The following is an 18,343-nucleotide window of genomic DNA, read 5'->3' on the forward strand; positions in this document are numbered from 1 at the left end:
CTGTTGCCTCTGTATACATTATGCCCATGAGGGGAGGAGATGTCATTTTCAAAATGATTTGTAGGAGCGCTTTTATGTTAAGGATATGAATTTCACAGGTTAAACATATTTTAATGACTTTTTCCAATTCTGTTTAGAAATCTTTTATTTGTACTATCTTTGACTACATAAAAGCTTATTAAAGTTCTTATATAGTCAAACTTAGAATTTCTGTGTGTGTGGCTTCTTGATCTCATGTCATATTTAGGAAGATTGTTCTCCATGATTATAAAGCATGTCATGGTGTCCATGACTTTGTTTTGCATTTGGATAAAAGAATGAGGTGAGTATTTTGTACAGAAATATTTTGTGCAGAATCTCATTTACCAATACTGTTAAGCCACTGACATGAAATATCACCTTTATTATATATTTTATGTGTTTATCTGTTGTGAGTGTACATGTGTGTATGTTGAGAAATACGTTTCAAGCCTTAAAAAAGTCTTAGGATTTTGTTAGGTACCAGGCATCTATAGATTAATTTGGGGCCTACTAACATCTGTATAATACTGAGTCTTTTATAGAAGGATAAAATGTCTGTTCTTTTCCTCCATTAAACTTTACTCATTTTCTTTGTATTTATGTTCACAAGAGAATTGGTTACTGCATTGACTGCATACTCAAAGCCTTCAGGAGTCAGGAAGTAATATAAAGTGTAAAACAAGTCAGATATAAGGGAAAAGGTAGTGGTTTGAACTGTGGAGAACTGGGAAACACAAGCCCATCTAAAGGTATTCATATTCATTTAAAACAATGCATATCAAATCAAATATGTTTATGAGTTTTGGCCTACAGTTTTGATTTCTTTTCCTTTTAGTTTTGGAATTACGACTTAGTAGCTTAACAACTTCTCTATTTAAATGATATGGGCTTAATACAATTAATTCATCTACCTGGAATTAGGAGAGGTGAGTTAAACTTAAATTTTATTTTCTATTTTTCTTTGGTTATTAATCTTTTAAAGTTTTCTGTCTTTTAAAAACTATATTGCTTTTGTTTAAATGTAAATGATGAATATATCTCAGTAAATTTTACTTTTACAAGTGATTTTTAACACCTGGCTTCCTAAAACTGTTGAATATATAATGAAGTTAGTTTTTCTTATCAACAAAATCATATCCCTATATATTCATGCTGAAACAGAAGCCATCTTACTCTACCATCATGGACTCCAACATAAACTCTGCTGTTGGATACCCCTATCACCCACCTGTAGAACAGTGACTACTGTTCCTAATCAAAAATCTTTACAATCTCTTGGGTCTTGAGCTGCTTTGTTATTTCGTAGATAACTACTGCTGAGATGATCAGGTCTTTCCTGTAGACACAGTATCTTTATTTTACATTAATGTTTATTGAGTGATTATGCTAGGCACTCTGCTGAGCAATTTACATGCATTATCTCATTTAATACTCCCATTAACTTGAGGTAGTACCATTATTATTTCCATAATATAAATAAAAAGACTGAAGCTTACAAGGGACAAAATGTTTCTTCAAAACTTGAGGGCTAGAAAATAGAAGAGTAAGAACTGGAACCCAGATCTATTTGATGCTACAATATAAGTTCTTAATTTTGATAAGTAGCCGAAGAATGAGATGGATATTGACATGGGACTCTGAAATGCAGACTGGAACAAGGTATGGGGGTCTTTTAGGCTGTTTTGAGGAGTGTGTGCCTTGACCTATGGGATGCCAATGAAGGGTTTTAATGAGGGAGAAGTGATATGATCAAACTTTTTAAGTATAAGTTTGACTGCAATATGGACTGCTAGCAAGAAATAGTAAATACCTCTAAATCTCTCTAATGGAGATCAATTAGAAAGCTATTTCCATAGTCCATGTCAAATAGATTATTGTGTATTGGACAAAGATGACAGAATGGAAACAAAGGAGTCAGATTCAAGGCATATTTAGGAGATAAAACCTACAGGTCTTGGCAATTGACTGGACATGGAGGGTGAGGGAGAGGAAAGAGTCAATAATGACTCCATAGTGTGAATTCTCTCATGATGAGCAAGGTGTGCCCGCTGCCTGAAAGATTTCCTGCAATCCTTACATTCATAGGGTCTTTCTCCAGTATGAATTCTTTGATGTAGAGTAAGAGATCCACTATAGCTAAAGGCTTTCCCACAAATATTACATTCATAAGGTTTCTCTCCAGTATGAATTCGCTGATGTTGAGCAAGGCCTGCATTCTGGCTAAATGTTTTCCTGCATTCCTTACACATATAAGGTTTCTCTCCGGTATGACTTCTCTGATGTTGTGCAAGTGATGAACTATTGCTAAAGGCCTTCCCACATTCAATACATTCATAGGGTTTCTCACCAGTATGAACCCTCTGATGTTGATCAAGGTATGCAATCTGGCTGAAGGCTTTCCTACATACTTTACATTCGTAAGGTTTTTCTCCAGTATGAACTCTCTGATGTTGAGCAAGGTGTGCATACTGGCTAAAGGTTTTCCTACATTCCTTACATTCATAGGGTCTCTCTCCAGTATGAATTCTCTGATGTACAATTAGGTATCCACGATGGCTAAAGGCTTTCCCACACACATGACATACATAAGGTTTCTCTCCTGTATGAATTCTCTGATGTTGAGCAAGAAATGAGCCATTACTAAAGGCCTTTCCACATTCAATACATTCAAAAGGTCTTTCTCCGGTATGAACTCTCTGATGTTGAGTCAGGTGTGCAATCTGGCTGAAGGCTTTTTTACATTCTTTACACTGATATGGTTTCTCTCCAGTATGAACTCTCTGATGTTGAGCAAGGTGGGCATTCTGGCTGAAGGCTTTCCTACATTCTTTACATTCATAGGGTTTCTCTCCAGTATGTATTCTCTTATGTTGAGCTAGGTTTGCACTCTGGCTGAAGGTTTTCCCACATTCAACACATGCATAGGGTTTCTCTCCAGTGTGAATTCTCTGATGAAGAGTAAGAGATGAGCTCTGGTTGAAAACCTTCTCACATTCATTACATTTCAAAAGTTTCTTTTCTACATAGACTTTCTTACGTTTCATATCAACAGATTTTTTCCTGTAGCTTCTCTTTTGTGGCTCATGCTTATGTATTCTTTCTTTGGTGGGAAAACTCTGCTTTACATCAAAGATTGCATCCTGATGGAAAGTTTGCCAAGATTTAGTATATTCATTACTTTGATCCTTAGTCAGAATTTCTTTATGATTGACAATCAATTGACTGGAATGTACCTCCTGACTTCGCAAGAGGTTCTTAAACCAGTCCTCACTTTTAGAGTCTTCTCTCAAACTGGAGCAGTCAAGGTTATAACTAAGATGGCTTCTTCCCATTGTCATTACTTTGGATGATTCTTCATAAATAACTTGCTTTGATGAAAATTCATTGCTTTTAAATGCATACTCCCAATCTAAAAGATATCAAGAAAACAAATGTCTTTTGTATTTATGCATTAGAAAAGGAGAACTTCTAAAATGCAAATTGGTGAGTGAATTACATAAGAAGTTCAAGGATTTAACAGCTGTTAAATGCAGTCTAATAATGAGATTATAAAGAATGAGAATGTAGGAAAACTTATTAAGAAAATAAATTAATCATAACTATTAAGGTAACAATCACAATCATCATTTTATATATATATTAATATATTAATATAACAGTCTGCAAACACCCTTCCTCTCTTGCCTCAGGTAATCCTACATTCAAGGTAAGTTCATTACCTTTAAAAAACCAATTTCATGTCAATGTGGCTAAAAAAACTATTAGATGCCCAGACCCCAAAAAACACCTGGTATGAATAACTGCCATAGGCTGTACATAAAAGTCTATGCTTAAACTTTTGCAGCCTGACAATGGTCTTCCTGAATATCATTTTCTATGTGATATGTCCCAACCATATATAAATTTTCAATTGATACTCAAGCTAAGATGCCTTCATATACAAGTAATTTTGTATCAAACTGCTTGGTTTTATCAACCTGTCACAGGCCTTAATTTGCCTTACCCTTTTCATTCCCAAATCAAATCATGTATTATTCTTTTCAAAACTTTCCAATGGTTTCTCACCTTGTTTATAGTAAAACCAAAATTCCTATTATGATTTACAAAAGCAGTGTAGCACATGAACATTAATGTAAAACCTATATAAAACTGTAGCAAATCAAATCCTGGAAAATATAAAAGCATAAACATAGCCAAGTGTAGTTTATCCCACAAATGCAAGGTTGGTTTAATATATGAAAATCAATGTAATTCACCACATTAGCAGATTCAAGATGGAAAATTATATAATCATTGCAATAGATTTTACTAAATTCAACACCTGTTTATTATAAAAATTATCAGCTAACCAGGAATAGAAAGGAACTTCCTCAAGCTGATAAAGGGCATCTAAGAAAAATCTATAACTAACATCAACTTAATGGTGAAAGAGTGAATACATTTCCCCTTAAAAGACTGAGAACAATGCAAGTATATCTGCTCTTACCAATTTTATTCAATATTTTACAGGAGGTCCTAGCTATTGCAATAAGTCAAGAAAAAGAAGGCATATAAAGATCAGAAAGGAAGAAATAAAAATGTATTTGCAGATACCATGACTGTTCACGCAGAAAATCCTCAGGAATCTACAAAACTACAAGAAAAACTGCTAAATGAATCTAACAAGGTCATAAGATGTAAAGTTAATATAAAAATCTAACAACACTGTAAATGAACTATACTTCAATAAAAAAATTTTAAAAAATCAACTTACATTTTTTGCATACTGGCAGCAAACAATTGGAAAATGGTCTTTTTAAGAAATCTGTTTATAATAGCACCAAAAAACATGAACGTCTCAGGAAAAAAATTTTTTAGATATAAGTATATAAATATATATTTATATATGTAAATATATAAATATAATACTTAAAAATATAAGACCACTACACTGGATATGACAAAACATTGTTAAGAGAAATTAAGACTGTAAGAAATGGCTAAATAAACAATACTCGGGAATTGGGAAAACTGATATTAGGATGTCCATTCTCTCCAAATTGAAACATAGATTCAACACAATCCCAAACAAAACCCCAGGATTTTTGGGTAGAAATTCTCAACTTCATTCTAGAATTTATATGGAAATGGAAATGATCTATTAAAATAGTCAAAGTGATTTTACAAATTGAACAGATATCCAAATTTACTATAAAACTACAGTAATCAAGACAGTGTGGTATTGGTGAAAAGACAGACATATAGGTCAATGGAAAAGAGTTCAGAACTTAACCCATGCAAATGTGGCCAACTGATTTTCAACAAAGGTACCAACAAGACAATATAATGGGGAAGGGAAAGTCTTTCAAACAGAGTTCTGGAGCAACTATATATCAAAATTGGAGAAAAAAAACAAAAAAAAGAACTTCAACCTTTCCCTCATACACAAAGATTAGCTCAATGGAACTTATACCAAGATACTAAAGCCAAAAATGATAAAATTCCTAGGAGAAAACATAGAAGAAAATCTCTGTGACCTGGGAGGTAGCAAGCATTTTTTAGATATGACACAAAAAGGACAAACCAAGACAATAATTTGGACCTACCAAAAACTGAAAACTTTGGATGTTCAAAAGATAGCAGTAGGAAAATGAAAACACAAGCCATAATTGGTACATATATCTCACTACACAAATGACAAAGAATCTGTATCAAGACTATACAGGCATACCTCAGAGACATGGCGGGTTCAGTCCTAGACCACCCCAATAAAGTGAATACTGCAATAAACTGAGTCACACGAATTTTTTGGTTTCCCAGTGCATATAAGAGTTATCTTTTTACTGTAGTCTACTAAGTATACAACAGCATTAAGTCTAACAGAATCAATGTACATACCTTAATTAAACACTTTATTGCTAAAAAATACTAACCATCATCTAGCAATGCAGGGTTGCCACAAACCTTCAATTTGTAGAAAGTGCAATTATCTGCAAAGTGCAATGAAGGGAAGCACAATAAAATGAAGTATGCCAGTATAAAGAACTCTTACAATTCAATAATAGTAAGAAAAACAACCTAATAAAACATGGGCAAAAGATTTGAACAAACACTTCACAACAGATAAGCACATGAAAAGATGCTCAATATTATTAGTCATCAGATAAATGCATATTAAAACTGCAATGAGATACCATAGCACACTCATTAGAATGAATAAAACTAAAAATATCTCACCAAAAAGGGAATCTTCCTACACTGTTGGGGATGTAAACTGGTGTAGCCTCTATGAAAAACAGTGTGGAGGTTCCTCAAAAAACTAAAAATAAAGTTACCATATGATGCAGCAATCCCACACCTGGGCATATGCCCAGACAAAACTATAATTCAAAAAGGTACATGCACTGCTATGTTCATAGCAGTGTTATTTACAATAACCAAGACATGGAAACAACCTAAATGCTCATCAACAGATAAATGGATAAAGATTATGTGGTGTGTGTGTGTGTGTGTGTGTGTGTGTATATATATATATATATATATATATATATATATGGAATATTACTCAGCTATAAAAAAGAAAGTGGTGTGTGTGTATATATATATACACACACATAATGGAATATTACTCAGCTATAAAAAAGAAAGAAAGAATGCCATGTGCAGCAACATGGATGGACCTAGAGATTATCATACTATAAGCAAAGTCAGTCAGAAAGAGAAAGACAAATACCACATGGTATCACTTATATGTGGAATCTAAAATACATCACAAATGAATATATCTGCAACACAGAAACAGACTCATATAGAGAACAGACTTGTGGTTGCCTAGGAGAAGGAGTAGAGGAAGGGTGGATTGGGAGTTTGGGATTAGCAGATGCAAACTATTATATATAGAATGGATAAACAACAAGGTCCCACTGTATAGCACAGGGAACTGTATTCAACATCCTGGGATAAACCACAATGGAAAAGAATATATATGTATAACTGAATCACTCTGCTGTACAGCGTAAATTAACAATGTAAATCAACTATACTTCAGTAAAATTATTTAAAAAAAAAAAAAAAAAACCTTCACCAAGATATGGTGAGGATGTAGAGCAACAACTCTTCTATAATGCTGGTTGAAGTGAAAATGATACAATCTCTTTGGAAAACTGTCTGGCAATTTCTTAAAAAGTTGAACATATTCCTGTCCTATGACTCAATTTTTCCACTTTTAGAAATTTACCTAAGAGGAATGAAACATATGTCCACACAAAGTCCTGTACATGACCACTTCATTTGGCCCCAAACTGGAAACAACCCAAATGTGCATCAAAAGGTGAGTGGAAAAACAAAGTGTGGAACATCCACACAACAGACTGCTACTCAGCAACAAAAGGAATAAATTATTCATACATGCAACAATATGATTTTCAAAATAATTCTGATGATAAAATAAGCCAGACATAACAGTATGATTCCATTTAGTTTAAATGCAAACTAATCTAAAATGACAAGTATCAGATTAGTGTTTGGAGCCAGGAGTACAGAATAATAGACTGCAAAGAAGTATAACCTATCTTTTGGGGTGACGGAACTGTTTTGTGTCTTGATCCTGGTGATGGTTTCATGGCTGTATACAACTGTCAGAACTGTGTAATTTATATGAATACAACTTACTGTGTGTAAATAAAGTTACTAAGAAAAAAATTATACTTGGAAACAAAAAGGATTAAGTAAAGACAGGCTCTAATAATACAATAAAAAAGTAAAAGTCATGTAACAAGCTCTTTACACTGAAAATAGAGACTACCCTGGAACCAACAGGAACAGTTAAAAAAAAAAAAAACCTATATGTTAGACCATATAAAATGCTCAAATCATTAGAAAGTAGAATTAGTACTAATTACTGTCCTGATCAAATATGATAAAAACAACTTGATCAAAATACAATCAAACCAGAAAACTTTCCTTTAAGGAACTCTTGTGTAAAAGGGAATTGTTTAAAAAATAGGTTGTCTAGGAAATGGAAATAAGAAAAACACTAAATATCAGAATCCATGGAAGTCAGCTAAAGCTATATTCAGAGGAAAATTAAAACTCCTAATAATTTCATTAGTGAATAAGAGAAAATGAAATTAATAGTTTAAGCTTTTTTCAGCATTTTTTTTCAGCATTTTTCAGCAAAATGTAAAACAAAATAAACCTAAGGAAATTAGAATGAAAAAATTAGTAAAGAGAATTAGAAAAGAGAAGAATCATGACACTATATTTTATATTTATCAGATATATCCAAAATCTGGATTTTAAAAATGAATAAAAATAAACAAAATTGATTAATGAGTAGCAACCTAACAATTCTTTTAAAAAGAACAGCTACATAAAGTAAGAAAATTGGAAATTTCTACAAATATAAAAAGAAAAAGAATTATAAGTAATTATTATGCTCAGATTCATGGAAATAAGTCTGTAACCTAAATGAAAATGATATCTACAAAAATTAAAATTTATATAATTTAACCCAAGGAAGGAACTATAGGGAGGCCATTTACCAGAGAAGACACTGAGAAAGCTGTCAAAGGTCCACTTCCCCACAAAGGCCCCCAGTACTAGGGTTTTTCTCTCAAACTCTAAGACTAGTGACCTCATTCCTTCACACTAACATCTCTTAGTCAGACTTTTTCTTAGCCTGCATCTCCCTCCAGTGGTATGTTACAGTTCTTCACTTGGAAATTTTCCCATCTCTTAAAATAAACCTTTTATTGTCCCAAGCCAAATTCATCTTTTACTCTACCAGCCTATTCTTTCTTCTGACTTTTCTTTTCTTTTTTTCTTCCAGTTACCCAGAGTTGAAAATACAACTGGAAATGCTTTTTCTTTGATAGTTTATAAACCTCTGAATAATCCTAAAAACTTAGCAGAATGATTTTCTCAAAGTAGAAACTCAATGAATCTTGGTAAAAGATTAAATGAATAAAGGAATCAATCCTTGCATCTAAAAGGAATTGAAAAAAAAAATAAAGCAATGAATGAGTGAAAAGAAAAAAAAATGCATTGCTGTGTCTGGATTTTCAAACACAGGATTGAGCAACTTATGTAAAACTAAAAAGCAGGGAAGCAGAAACTAACATAATACTGTGAAGCAATTATATGCCAATAAAGATTAAAAAAAAAAAAGGCAAGGAAAAGGAGACACTGTGACATCTGGATCCAGGGAATAAGTAAAGGTTATCAGAAAAGACAGTAATGTGTAAGAGAATGTATACAAGGAGAGTTTAGTGGGGGAACTCATGCTAGAGACACCTCAATGTTTCTCCCCAGGCCTTAAGCCTTTTCAAGCTACCCAGGAAACATTAATGATGAGCTGGTACCCCTCAGAAGAGCTGAGCGTTTTCTTGCAATGGCATCTACCTCCCTAGTTCTCTCTCACTCACCAGGGCATGCTCCTCTTGTCCCCTCCTTCTTCACCATCCAGGGCTCTTTTCCTTGCTCCAATAATGAGATCACATCTGGCTTAGAAACTGAAACTCCTGCTTACAAGAAATAAAAGGGGAATTAGCCAGGCCCATAAATCAGATCAAGTTGCTTGGTCATCAAGAATGTGAGGCCATTATAGATAAGGGAGCTGAGGAAGAGGTGAAGTATTCTGAAGAATGGAGGAGGTGAAGTTGCATGTACAATCTAATGAAGCTGCCAGTTCCACGAAACTAAACTTATTTGGGGAGCATGAAATAGAGAAATTTAGTGAACTATATCAGAGGCTTCCTAAACATTACATTTGGAAGCAGTCCTACGTACAGATTCCAAATTACAGGGAGTCCTTACCCAGTGATACCAGGCTCCTATAGTTCTCCAACATCACTTTCCTGTACAAATTCCTCTGAGCAGGGTTCAGCCATTCCCACTCCTCTTGAGAGAAATCTACAGCCACATCCCCAAATGTCACCAAATCCTGAAATGACATAAACATACTCTTGCTCAACTAGTGTCCTTACCCTCATGTGAGCATAGTTAAAAGAGCTAAATTGCCTATATTTTTGTAGAGAAATACTGCATATAGTGAAATTTTCTGTCAGTATCTTAGGTTCTGAGCAACACATGTCAAGTAACTGCCAGACTTCTCTGTACTTAGTTTTGATATTCTGTCATGGAAAGCATACAATTTCAGAGAGTATCTACTGATGGAGAAAAGATACAAACGAAAATTGGCAATAACAAAACACTAAACAATCAAGTGTAAGATAGTACATTATTCATACTAAATGCTAGAGTATTTCTCAATAAGAAAAATCAGGAATAGACTGGGGCAATGAAAAAAGGCTTCAAGGAGGAGGCAGAAACATGAGTTATGCCTTATAAGATATGCATGGTCTAAATCAGCATTTTTCCAAATTCTACAATGGAAATGGTCAGTGTTCCAGCTATATCAGTAAGATATATAAAAATACATTTGATGCTTACAATATTGGTTTGCTAAAATTAAATACAAATGTAATAAAAACAGTAAAGAAGTTTTATGGTGATTTTGCAAAACTATAACTTAAACAAATGTATGCCATTACAGAGAACAATCAGGCAACAAAAGATTACATAATAGTTCTTGATAAATCACTAAGTTTCAAAGACAGCTGGTAACGTATGCTACCTAAAAGACAAAATAATAGTAAATTTAAGCATTATTAAGTTAAATAGTGAGCATTTCAAATGTGATAATGAAGTGCATCACAAAATACCTACAGCTCTCACCATAGGAACATAACCAATTGTGCACATCTAATGAGCAAGAGTCTTAAATGTTACAACAGAGCTTTCAAATACCACTGTATGTTACATTAAGGATCTTTATAACATGGAAGAAGACCTAGTCTGCTCCCTAAAAATTAAAAATGGGCATTCCTCCTAATGTGGTAAATCTGCTCCAGACGTATCAGGGCTTGCTGTATGATTTGGTATAAGCTTCATAGGTCTGGCTCGTTGCAGAGCAAAATCTACTCTTAAGCTGACCTGATATGCAGATGGCCTCAATGGTAAGCACCTGAACAGCTGAATTGACTTACCAAATGTTGAAATCCTTACACACTGGTTGGTAAACAGCTACTGTACTGAGCTCTGCTAGCAACCATCCAGTAACTTAAGGGAATTGCCCACCACAACATCAGCTTCCAGGATCCCAGAGAGGGTAAGTTCTGGTATGTGTCCTTGCCTTAGTGGTTGTCAAATATTAACATCACTCCCGTTAACATGACTCTTTACAGAAAAATACCCTTACTGAAGATACATCTAAGCATACCACTGATTTTAACAGAAACATTTTTAATGGAAAAAACCAAGTTAATAATATGAATTGCTACTGCATGAGTAATGGACAAAAATGTTAAGGAAACTATAAGTGAAGAGAAAGTATGATTCCAAGAAACATCAGTTACATTCATCAGTTTCTATCATACATGCTTCCATCTCCAAAACACTTCTTAATACAGGGAAGCCTGGGAAGTGAGTAAAGGCTTCAAGGAAGGAAGGGAACATGAGTTGGATCTTCAAAGATGAAACTTGTGCTAGATAGGGCTGGGCACTGTCAGTCATCAATTCCATTAAAACTGAAGCACTTCAATACAAACTCTAAAATTTTGTGCAAAAGAAGTGTTCCACACATCATTTTTTCTGTAGCAGAGGTGAGACATGTTTTGCTAAGTTCTTGAAAGACGTTTTTTAGCTGCACACACAAACTAATGGATTCCAGGTTTGATGGGCTGACTGACATTTTCTTCTCAGCTAATGAGACTTGAATACGTTTCAAATGTTTTTATACTCATTTTGATTTGATAAAACAGGAATTTCATATTATTTTGTCATTATTAAAGAACCTTAGAAAATAATGTGTGGAGAGAGCAGTCAAGATGGCAGATTAGGACACGAAGCTCACATCCTCCCACAGATACATCAGAAGTACATCTACATGTGGAACAATTCTCACAGAATATCTATTAAACGCTGGCAGAAGACCTCAGACTGCTGAAAGAGCAAAAAAAAACCTCCACAAAACTGGGTAGGGAAAAAAAAAAAAAAGCAAGAAAGGCATTGGGACAGGACCTGCATCCCCGCCAGAGAGCTACAAAGGAGGAAAGGTTCCCACACCCTGGGAAGCCGCCTCACTGGTGGGGAAATGGGCCAGGAAAGAAGAGGAGCATCAGAGTCTTGTAGGAGAATGCAGCAGCCAGTTGATGGCAGCCAAAGTGGAGGGAGAACTGCACAGACAGTCAGGGCTGCTCCCCTGCATTCCCCAGCCTGAGACGTGCATTTGCTGGTATGGATGGCAGTTGGGTGCTGGAACTCAGGCTTCAGAGATCCGAACCAGGGAGAGGACTGGGTTGGCTGTGTGGAAACAGCTGGGGTGGGGGCTGGAATCCAGTGCGACCACAACTGAGGGCGTACGCGAAGGAAGACTGGCCCACCTTAGAGGCCAGCTGCCATTGTTTGGGGGGTATGCGAGGGCAGGGTCAGGACCAGGACTGTAGCCTTTTTCCCTGTGTGCGTGCTCGCAGAGAGCAGGACATTGCCGGCATGGGCTCTGGGGCAGCTGTGAGCCACCACCGCCGCCTCCCTCCTGGACCCCTGGAGTTGTTGCCAGTGGCCACCCGCCCGGAAGTAAGGAATGGTAGCGAGTCCCCACCGCTTCCCTCCTGGACCCCAGCAATGAGTGCGAGCCCCCATTGCCTCCCTCCCTCCTGGACTCCACAAGTGGTAAGCCACCTCCACTCCCATCTTGTGCTCCTGGGGTGCACTGGAGCTGCTACCACCACTGAGAACCCCAGGACTGGGCACCAGCTGCTGTACCTGCACACCCCCTATCAAGGGGATAATGACCAGCACATGCTGGTGAAAGAGGCGGCAGGCATCCATACTAAAGACAGCCCTTGCGCTGAATATATTAAACCCACAAAAGCTACACAGGGAAGCCCCTTCATATAAATAATCCTCCGAGACCACAGCAGATAATTGTTTTTCCTAAATTCACAGAGTAAGAGAAATATAAGTAAAATAAAAAAGCACAGGAACCACTCCAAATTAATTAAAAGACCAAGAGAATTCCCCTGAAAGAACAAACAGACCTCTTCAGTCTAATAGACACTGATTTCAAAAAGGAGCTAATGAAAATACTGAAGGAATTAAGAAAGGCTATCAATAGAAATGCAGAGTACTGTAAAAAGGAACTAGAAACTATAAAAAGCAACCAAGAAAAATTAGAAAACTCATTTGCAGAGACAAAAGCTGGGCTAAAGGCAGTGAAGAGCAGAATGAATAATGGAGAAGAACGAATAAGTGACCTGGAAGATAAAATAATGGAAATCACCCAACGAGGACAGCAGAAAGAAAGTCAAATGAAAAAAAATGAAAGCAATTGGAACAATATAAAGCATGCCAAACTATACATAATAGCAACTCCAGAAGGGGAATAAAGCGAAAAGGGGATCGAAAATGTATTTGAAACAATTAAGGCTGAAAAGCTGCCAGAGCTAAAGAAGGAAACAGATATCCAGGTACAGGAATCATAGAGGGTTCCAAACAAGATAAACCCAAGCAGACCTACACCAAGAGACATACTATAATAAAAATGGCAAAAGTTACAGAGTGGATTCTAAAGGCAGCAAAAGAAAAACAGTTAATTACAAGGAAACCCCATAGGGCTTTCACCCTATTTCTCTACAGAAATGTTGCAGTCCAGAAGGGAGTGGCAAGATATATTCAAAGTCCTGAAAGGGAAAAATCTGCAATGAAGGATATGCTACCCAGTAAGATTATCATTAAGAAAAGGAGGAGAGAGAAAGAATTTCCCAGACAAGCAAAAACTAAAAGAATAGAGCAATACTAAACCTATCCTAAAGGAACTATTGAAAGGTCTTCTCTAAATAGAAAACTAAGAATCTATAGGAAAGAGAAGATCACAATTGGAAAGTAAATCACTTAAATAAGCCAGTACACAGATTAAAAAAGAAAATCCAAAAATTTCTGTGAAAATAATGCTAACCACAATGAACAGCAAAAGGACACATAAGATGTAAAAGAAGACATCAAGATCACAAAATGTGGAGGAAGAGAGTAAGAAAATGTAGATTTTTTTTTCTTTCCTAGGATGAATGTGTTTGAGCCTGTATGACTACCAATCCAAGGCAAGTAGATATAGGAAGGGGTTAACATACCTGAAAAATAGGGTGACCACAAATCAAAAAACATACAATATATTCACAAAAACCAGAAGAACAAAGGTATAGTATAAAAGAAAATCATCAAACCAGAAAAGGAAAAACAAGAAAAAGAAAGGGACAAAGAAGGAACAGAAAATCAACAGGAAAACAAGGTTTAAAATGGCAACAAATATATATCTATCAATAATTACATTGTCAATGAACTAAATACTCCTATCAAAAGACAAAGAGTGGCAGATTGAATAGAAAAACAAGAGCTTACAATATACAGCCTACAAGAGACCCATTTTAGGGCTAAGGACACAAAGATATTGAAAATGAGGGAATGGAAAAAGATATTTCATGCAGAAGTAACAAGATAGTGGGGTTGAAATACTTGTATCAGACAAAACAGACTTTAAAACAAAAGCCATAAAGAAAGATAAAGCAGGACAAAAAGGGGATATTACACTCATCAACATATATGCACTTAATATAGGAGCACCCAAATACATAAAATACTAATAGAAATAAAGGGAGAAACTGACAGGACTACAACAATAGTAGGAGATTTTTAACACTCCATTCATATCAATGACAAATCTTCCAGACAGAATCAATAAGGCAACAGAGATCCTAAATGATACAACAGAACAGTTTGACTTGATATTTTCAGTACATTACATCTGAAACAAACAACCAACCAGAATACACATTCTTTTCAAGCGCACATGGGACATTTTCTAGGATTGATACTCGGCCATAAAACAAGCCTCAACAAGTTTCGGAGTACAGAAATTATCTCAAGCATGTTTTCTGACTACAAGGGCATGAAACTAGAAATCAACCACAAAAAAAGAAATGAGAAAAAAACAATTACATGGAGACTAAACAACATGTTACTAAAGATCCAATGGGTCAATGAGGAAATCAAAGAGGAAATTTAAAAATACCTTGAGACAAATGACAATGAAAACACAACCATACAAAATCTGTGGGATGGAGCAAAAGCAGTTCTTAGACATTCACAGGCCTTCCTCAAAAAATAACAAAAATCTCAAACAACCTAACCTACCACTTAAAAGAATTAGAAAAAGAAGAAACAAAACCTAAAGTCACAAGAAGTAAGGAGATGATAAAGATCAGAGAGGAAATAAATAAAATAGACATTTAAAAAACAATAGAAAAAAATCAATAAACCTGAGGGCTGTTTCTTTGAAAGGATAAACAAGATTGACAAACCTCTGGCCAGGCCAGAGGAAAAAAGAGAGAACCCAAATAAACGAAATAAGAAATGAAAAAGGAGCCATAATAACTGATACCACATAACTACAAAAAACCATAAGGTAATATTATGAACAATTATATGCCAACAACTTCAACAACCTAAAAGAAATGGACAGTTTCTAGAAACATACATCCCACTAAAACTGAATCCAGAAGAAAGAGATAAACTGAATAGACTGATCACTAGAATTGAAACACAATCTTTAATTTAAAAACTCCCTACAAACACAACTCTAGGACCAGATGGCTCCACAGGCGAATTCTACCAAACATACAAAGAAACTTATTATACTGATCCTTCTCAAACTCTTCCAAACAAGTGAAGAGGAGGGAACACTGCCAAAGACATTCTATGAAGGTACCATCACTCTGATATCAAAACCAGACCAAAAAACCACCAAAAAAGAAAATTATAGGCCAGTATCCTTGATGAATGTAGATGCAAAAATTCTCAACAAAATATTAGCAAACCAAATCCAACAACACATAAAAAAAGGATCTAACACCCTGACCAAGGGGATTCATCCCAAGTTCACAAAGATGGTTCAACACATGCAAATTAATCAGTGATACACCACACAGACAAAAGAAAAAACAAAACTACATGATCATCTGAATAGATGCAGAAAAAGCATTTGACAAAATTCAACATCCATTTATGATAAAAACTCTTACCCAAATGGGTACAGAGGGAACATATCTCAAGATAATAAAAGCTACTTATGACAAACCCACAGCCAATATAATACACAGTGGTGAAAAGCTGAAAGCCTTCCTGCTAAAATCTGGAACAAGCCAAGGATGCCCACTCTCACCTCTTCTTTTCAACATAGTACTGGAAGTTCTAACCACAGCAATCAGATAAGAAAAAGATAAAAGGTATCCAAAATTGGTAGGGAAGAGGTAAAATTGTCATTATATGTAGATGATATGATACTATATATATTGATAGAAAACCTTAAATAGTCCACACAAAAACTACTAGAACTGATAAACAAATTCAGCAAGGCAGCAGGACACAAGATTAACATACAGAAATTGGTTGCACTTCTTTACATCAACAATGAAATATAAGAAAAGCAATATTTAAAAAAGTACCCTTTAAAATCACAACCCCCAAAATAAAATACTTAGGAATAAACCTCACCAAGGAAGTGAAAGACTTATATGCTGAGAACTATAAAACATTACTAAAGGAATCTGAAGATGATTCAAAGAAATGGAAAGATATCCCATGCTCTTGGATTAAAAGAATATTGTTAACGTGGTTGTACTACCTAAAGCAATCTATACATTTATTATGATCCCTATCAAATTACCCATGATATTTTTCACAGAAGTAGAACAAAAAAATTCTAAAATTCATGTGGAACCGTAAAACACCCAGAATTGCCAAAGCAATCCTGAAGAAAAAGAACAAAGCAGGGAACTTCCCTGGTGGTCCAGTGGTTAAGAATCTGCCTTCAAATGCAGGGGATGCAAGTTCGATCCTTGGTCAAGGAACTAAGATCCCACATTACACAGGGCAACTAAGCCTGCATGCTCTAGAGCCTGCACGTTGCAACTACTGAACCCGCACGCTCTGCAGCCCACACACAGCTAGAGAGAAGCCCACACACTGCAATGAAAGATCCCATGTGCTGCAACTAAGGCCTGATGCAGCCAAATAAATAAATATTAAAAAACCCAGCAGGGACTTCCTAGGTGGCGCAGTGGTTAAGAATCTGCCTGCCAATGCAGGGGACACGGGTTCAATCCCTTCCCCAGGAAGATCCCACATGCCACAGAGCAACTAAGCCTGTGCACCACAATTACTGAGCCTGTGCTCTAGAGCCCATGAGCCACAACTATTGAGCCCATGTGCTGCAACTACTGAAGCCCACACGCCTAGAGCCCGTGCTCTGCAACAAGACAAGCCACCACAAAGAGGAGCCCACACACCACAATGAAGAGTAGCTCCCACTCCCTGCAACCAGAGAAAGCCCGTGTGCAGCAACAAAGACCCAACACAGCCAATAACTAACTAACTAAATAAATAAATAAAACCAAAAAACCCAACAAAGCAGTAGGCATAACCCTCCCAGACTTCAGACAATATTACAAAGCTACAGTAATCAAAACAGCATGGTACTGGAACTAAAACAGACACAAGGATGAATGGAACAGAATAGAGAGCCCAGAACTAAACCCACACACCTATGGTCAGTTAATCTTCCACAAAGGAAGCGAGAATATACAATAGTAAAAAGACAGCCTCCTCAGCAAGTGCTGTTCAGAAAGTTGGACAGCCACATGTAAATCAATGAAGTTAGAACACACCCTCTCACCATACACAAAAATAAACTCGAAATGGCTTAAAGACTTAAACATAAGACATGACACCATAAAACTCCTAGAAGAGAACACAGGCAAAACATTCTCTGATATAAATTGCACAAGAGTTTTCTTAGATCAATCTCCCATGGCAATAGAAATAAAAACAAACAAACAGGGGGACTTCCCTGGCGGTGCAGTAGTTAAGAATCTGCCTGCTGATGCAGGGGACACAGGTTCGAGCCCTGGTCCAGGAAGATCCCACATGCTGTGGAGCAACTAAACCTGTGCACCACAACTACTGAGCACACTGTGCTCCAGAGCCCGTGAGTCACAGTTACTGAACCCATGAGCCACAACTACTGAAGCCTGTGTGCCTAGAGCCAGTGCTCCACAAGAAAAGCCACTGCACTGAGAAGCCTGCACACCAAAACAAAGAGTAGCCCCTGCTCTCTGAAACTAGAGAAAGCCTGCCTGCAGCAATGAAGACTGAACACAGCCATAAATAAATAAATAAATAAATAAATAAATAAATAAATAAAACTTATAAAAAGCAAACAAACAAATGG

At 36.1% G+C, this 18,343-nt stretch overlaps 1 protein-coding gene and 1 long non-coding RNA gene across 10 annotated transcripts in view; one reads left to right on the top strand and one right to left on the bottom strand.

The window, feature by feature from the left end:
- ZNF583 (zinc finger protein 583) overlaps positions 1 to 18,343 on the bottom strand; it is a 36,272-nt gene that overhangs the window by 13,132 nt on the left and 4,797 nt on the right. For 2 of the 9 annotated variants that reach the window (XM_057719626.1, XM_057719625.1), the window contains exons 3-6: positions 9,817 to 9,943; positions 9,426 to 9,524; positions 5,934 to 5,990; positions 2,369 to 3,430 (exon numbers count right to left, since the gene is read on the bottom strand). In XM_057719626.1, the coding sequence (XP_057575609.1) occupies positions 2,369 to 3,430; positions 5,934 to 5,990; positions 9,426 to 9,524; positions 9,817 to 9,943 (1,345 nt within the window). Of the gene's footprint in view, positions 1 to 1,057; positions 3,431 to 5,933; positions 5,991 to 9,425; positions 9,525 to 9,816; positions 9,956 to 18,343 lie in introns of those variants that run through there. The other 7 variants (XM_057719627.1, XM_057719620.1, XM_057719619.1 and 4 more) reach the window with 7 other exon arrangements.
- LOC130842997 (uncharacterized) lies at positions 225 to 4,720 on the top strand. Its single transcript, XR_009050673.1, has 3 exons — positions 225 to 770; positions 857 to 947; positions 4,531 to 4,720. It is a non-coding gene; the product is annotated as an uncharacterized LOC130842997 (long non-coding RNA).

This window comes from Hippopotamus amphibius, unplaced genomic scaffold (genome assembly GCF_030028045.1).
Source record: "Hippopotamus amphibius kiboko isolate mHipAmp2 unplaced genomic scaffold, mHipAmp2.hap2 H_1, whole genome shotgun sequence".
Classification (NCBI taxonomy): Eukaryota; Metazoa; Chordata; class Mammalia; order Artiodactyla; family Hippopotamidae; genus Hippopotamus; species Hippopotamus amphibius.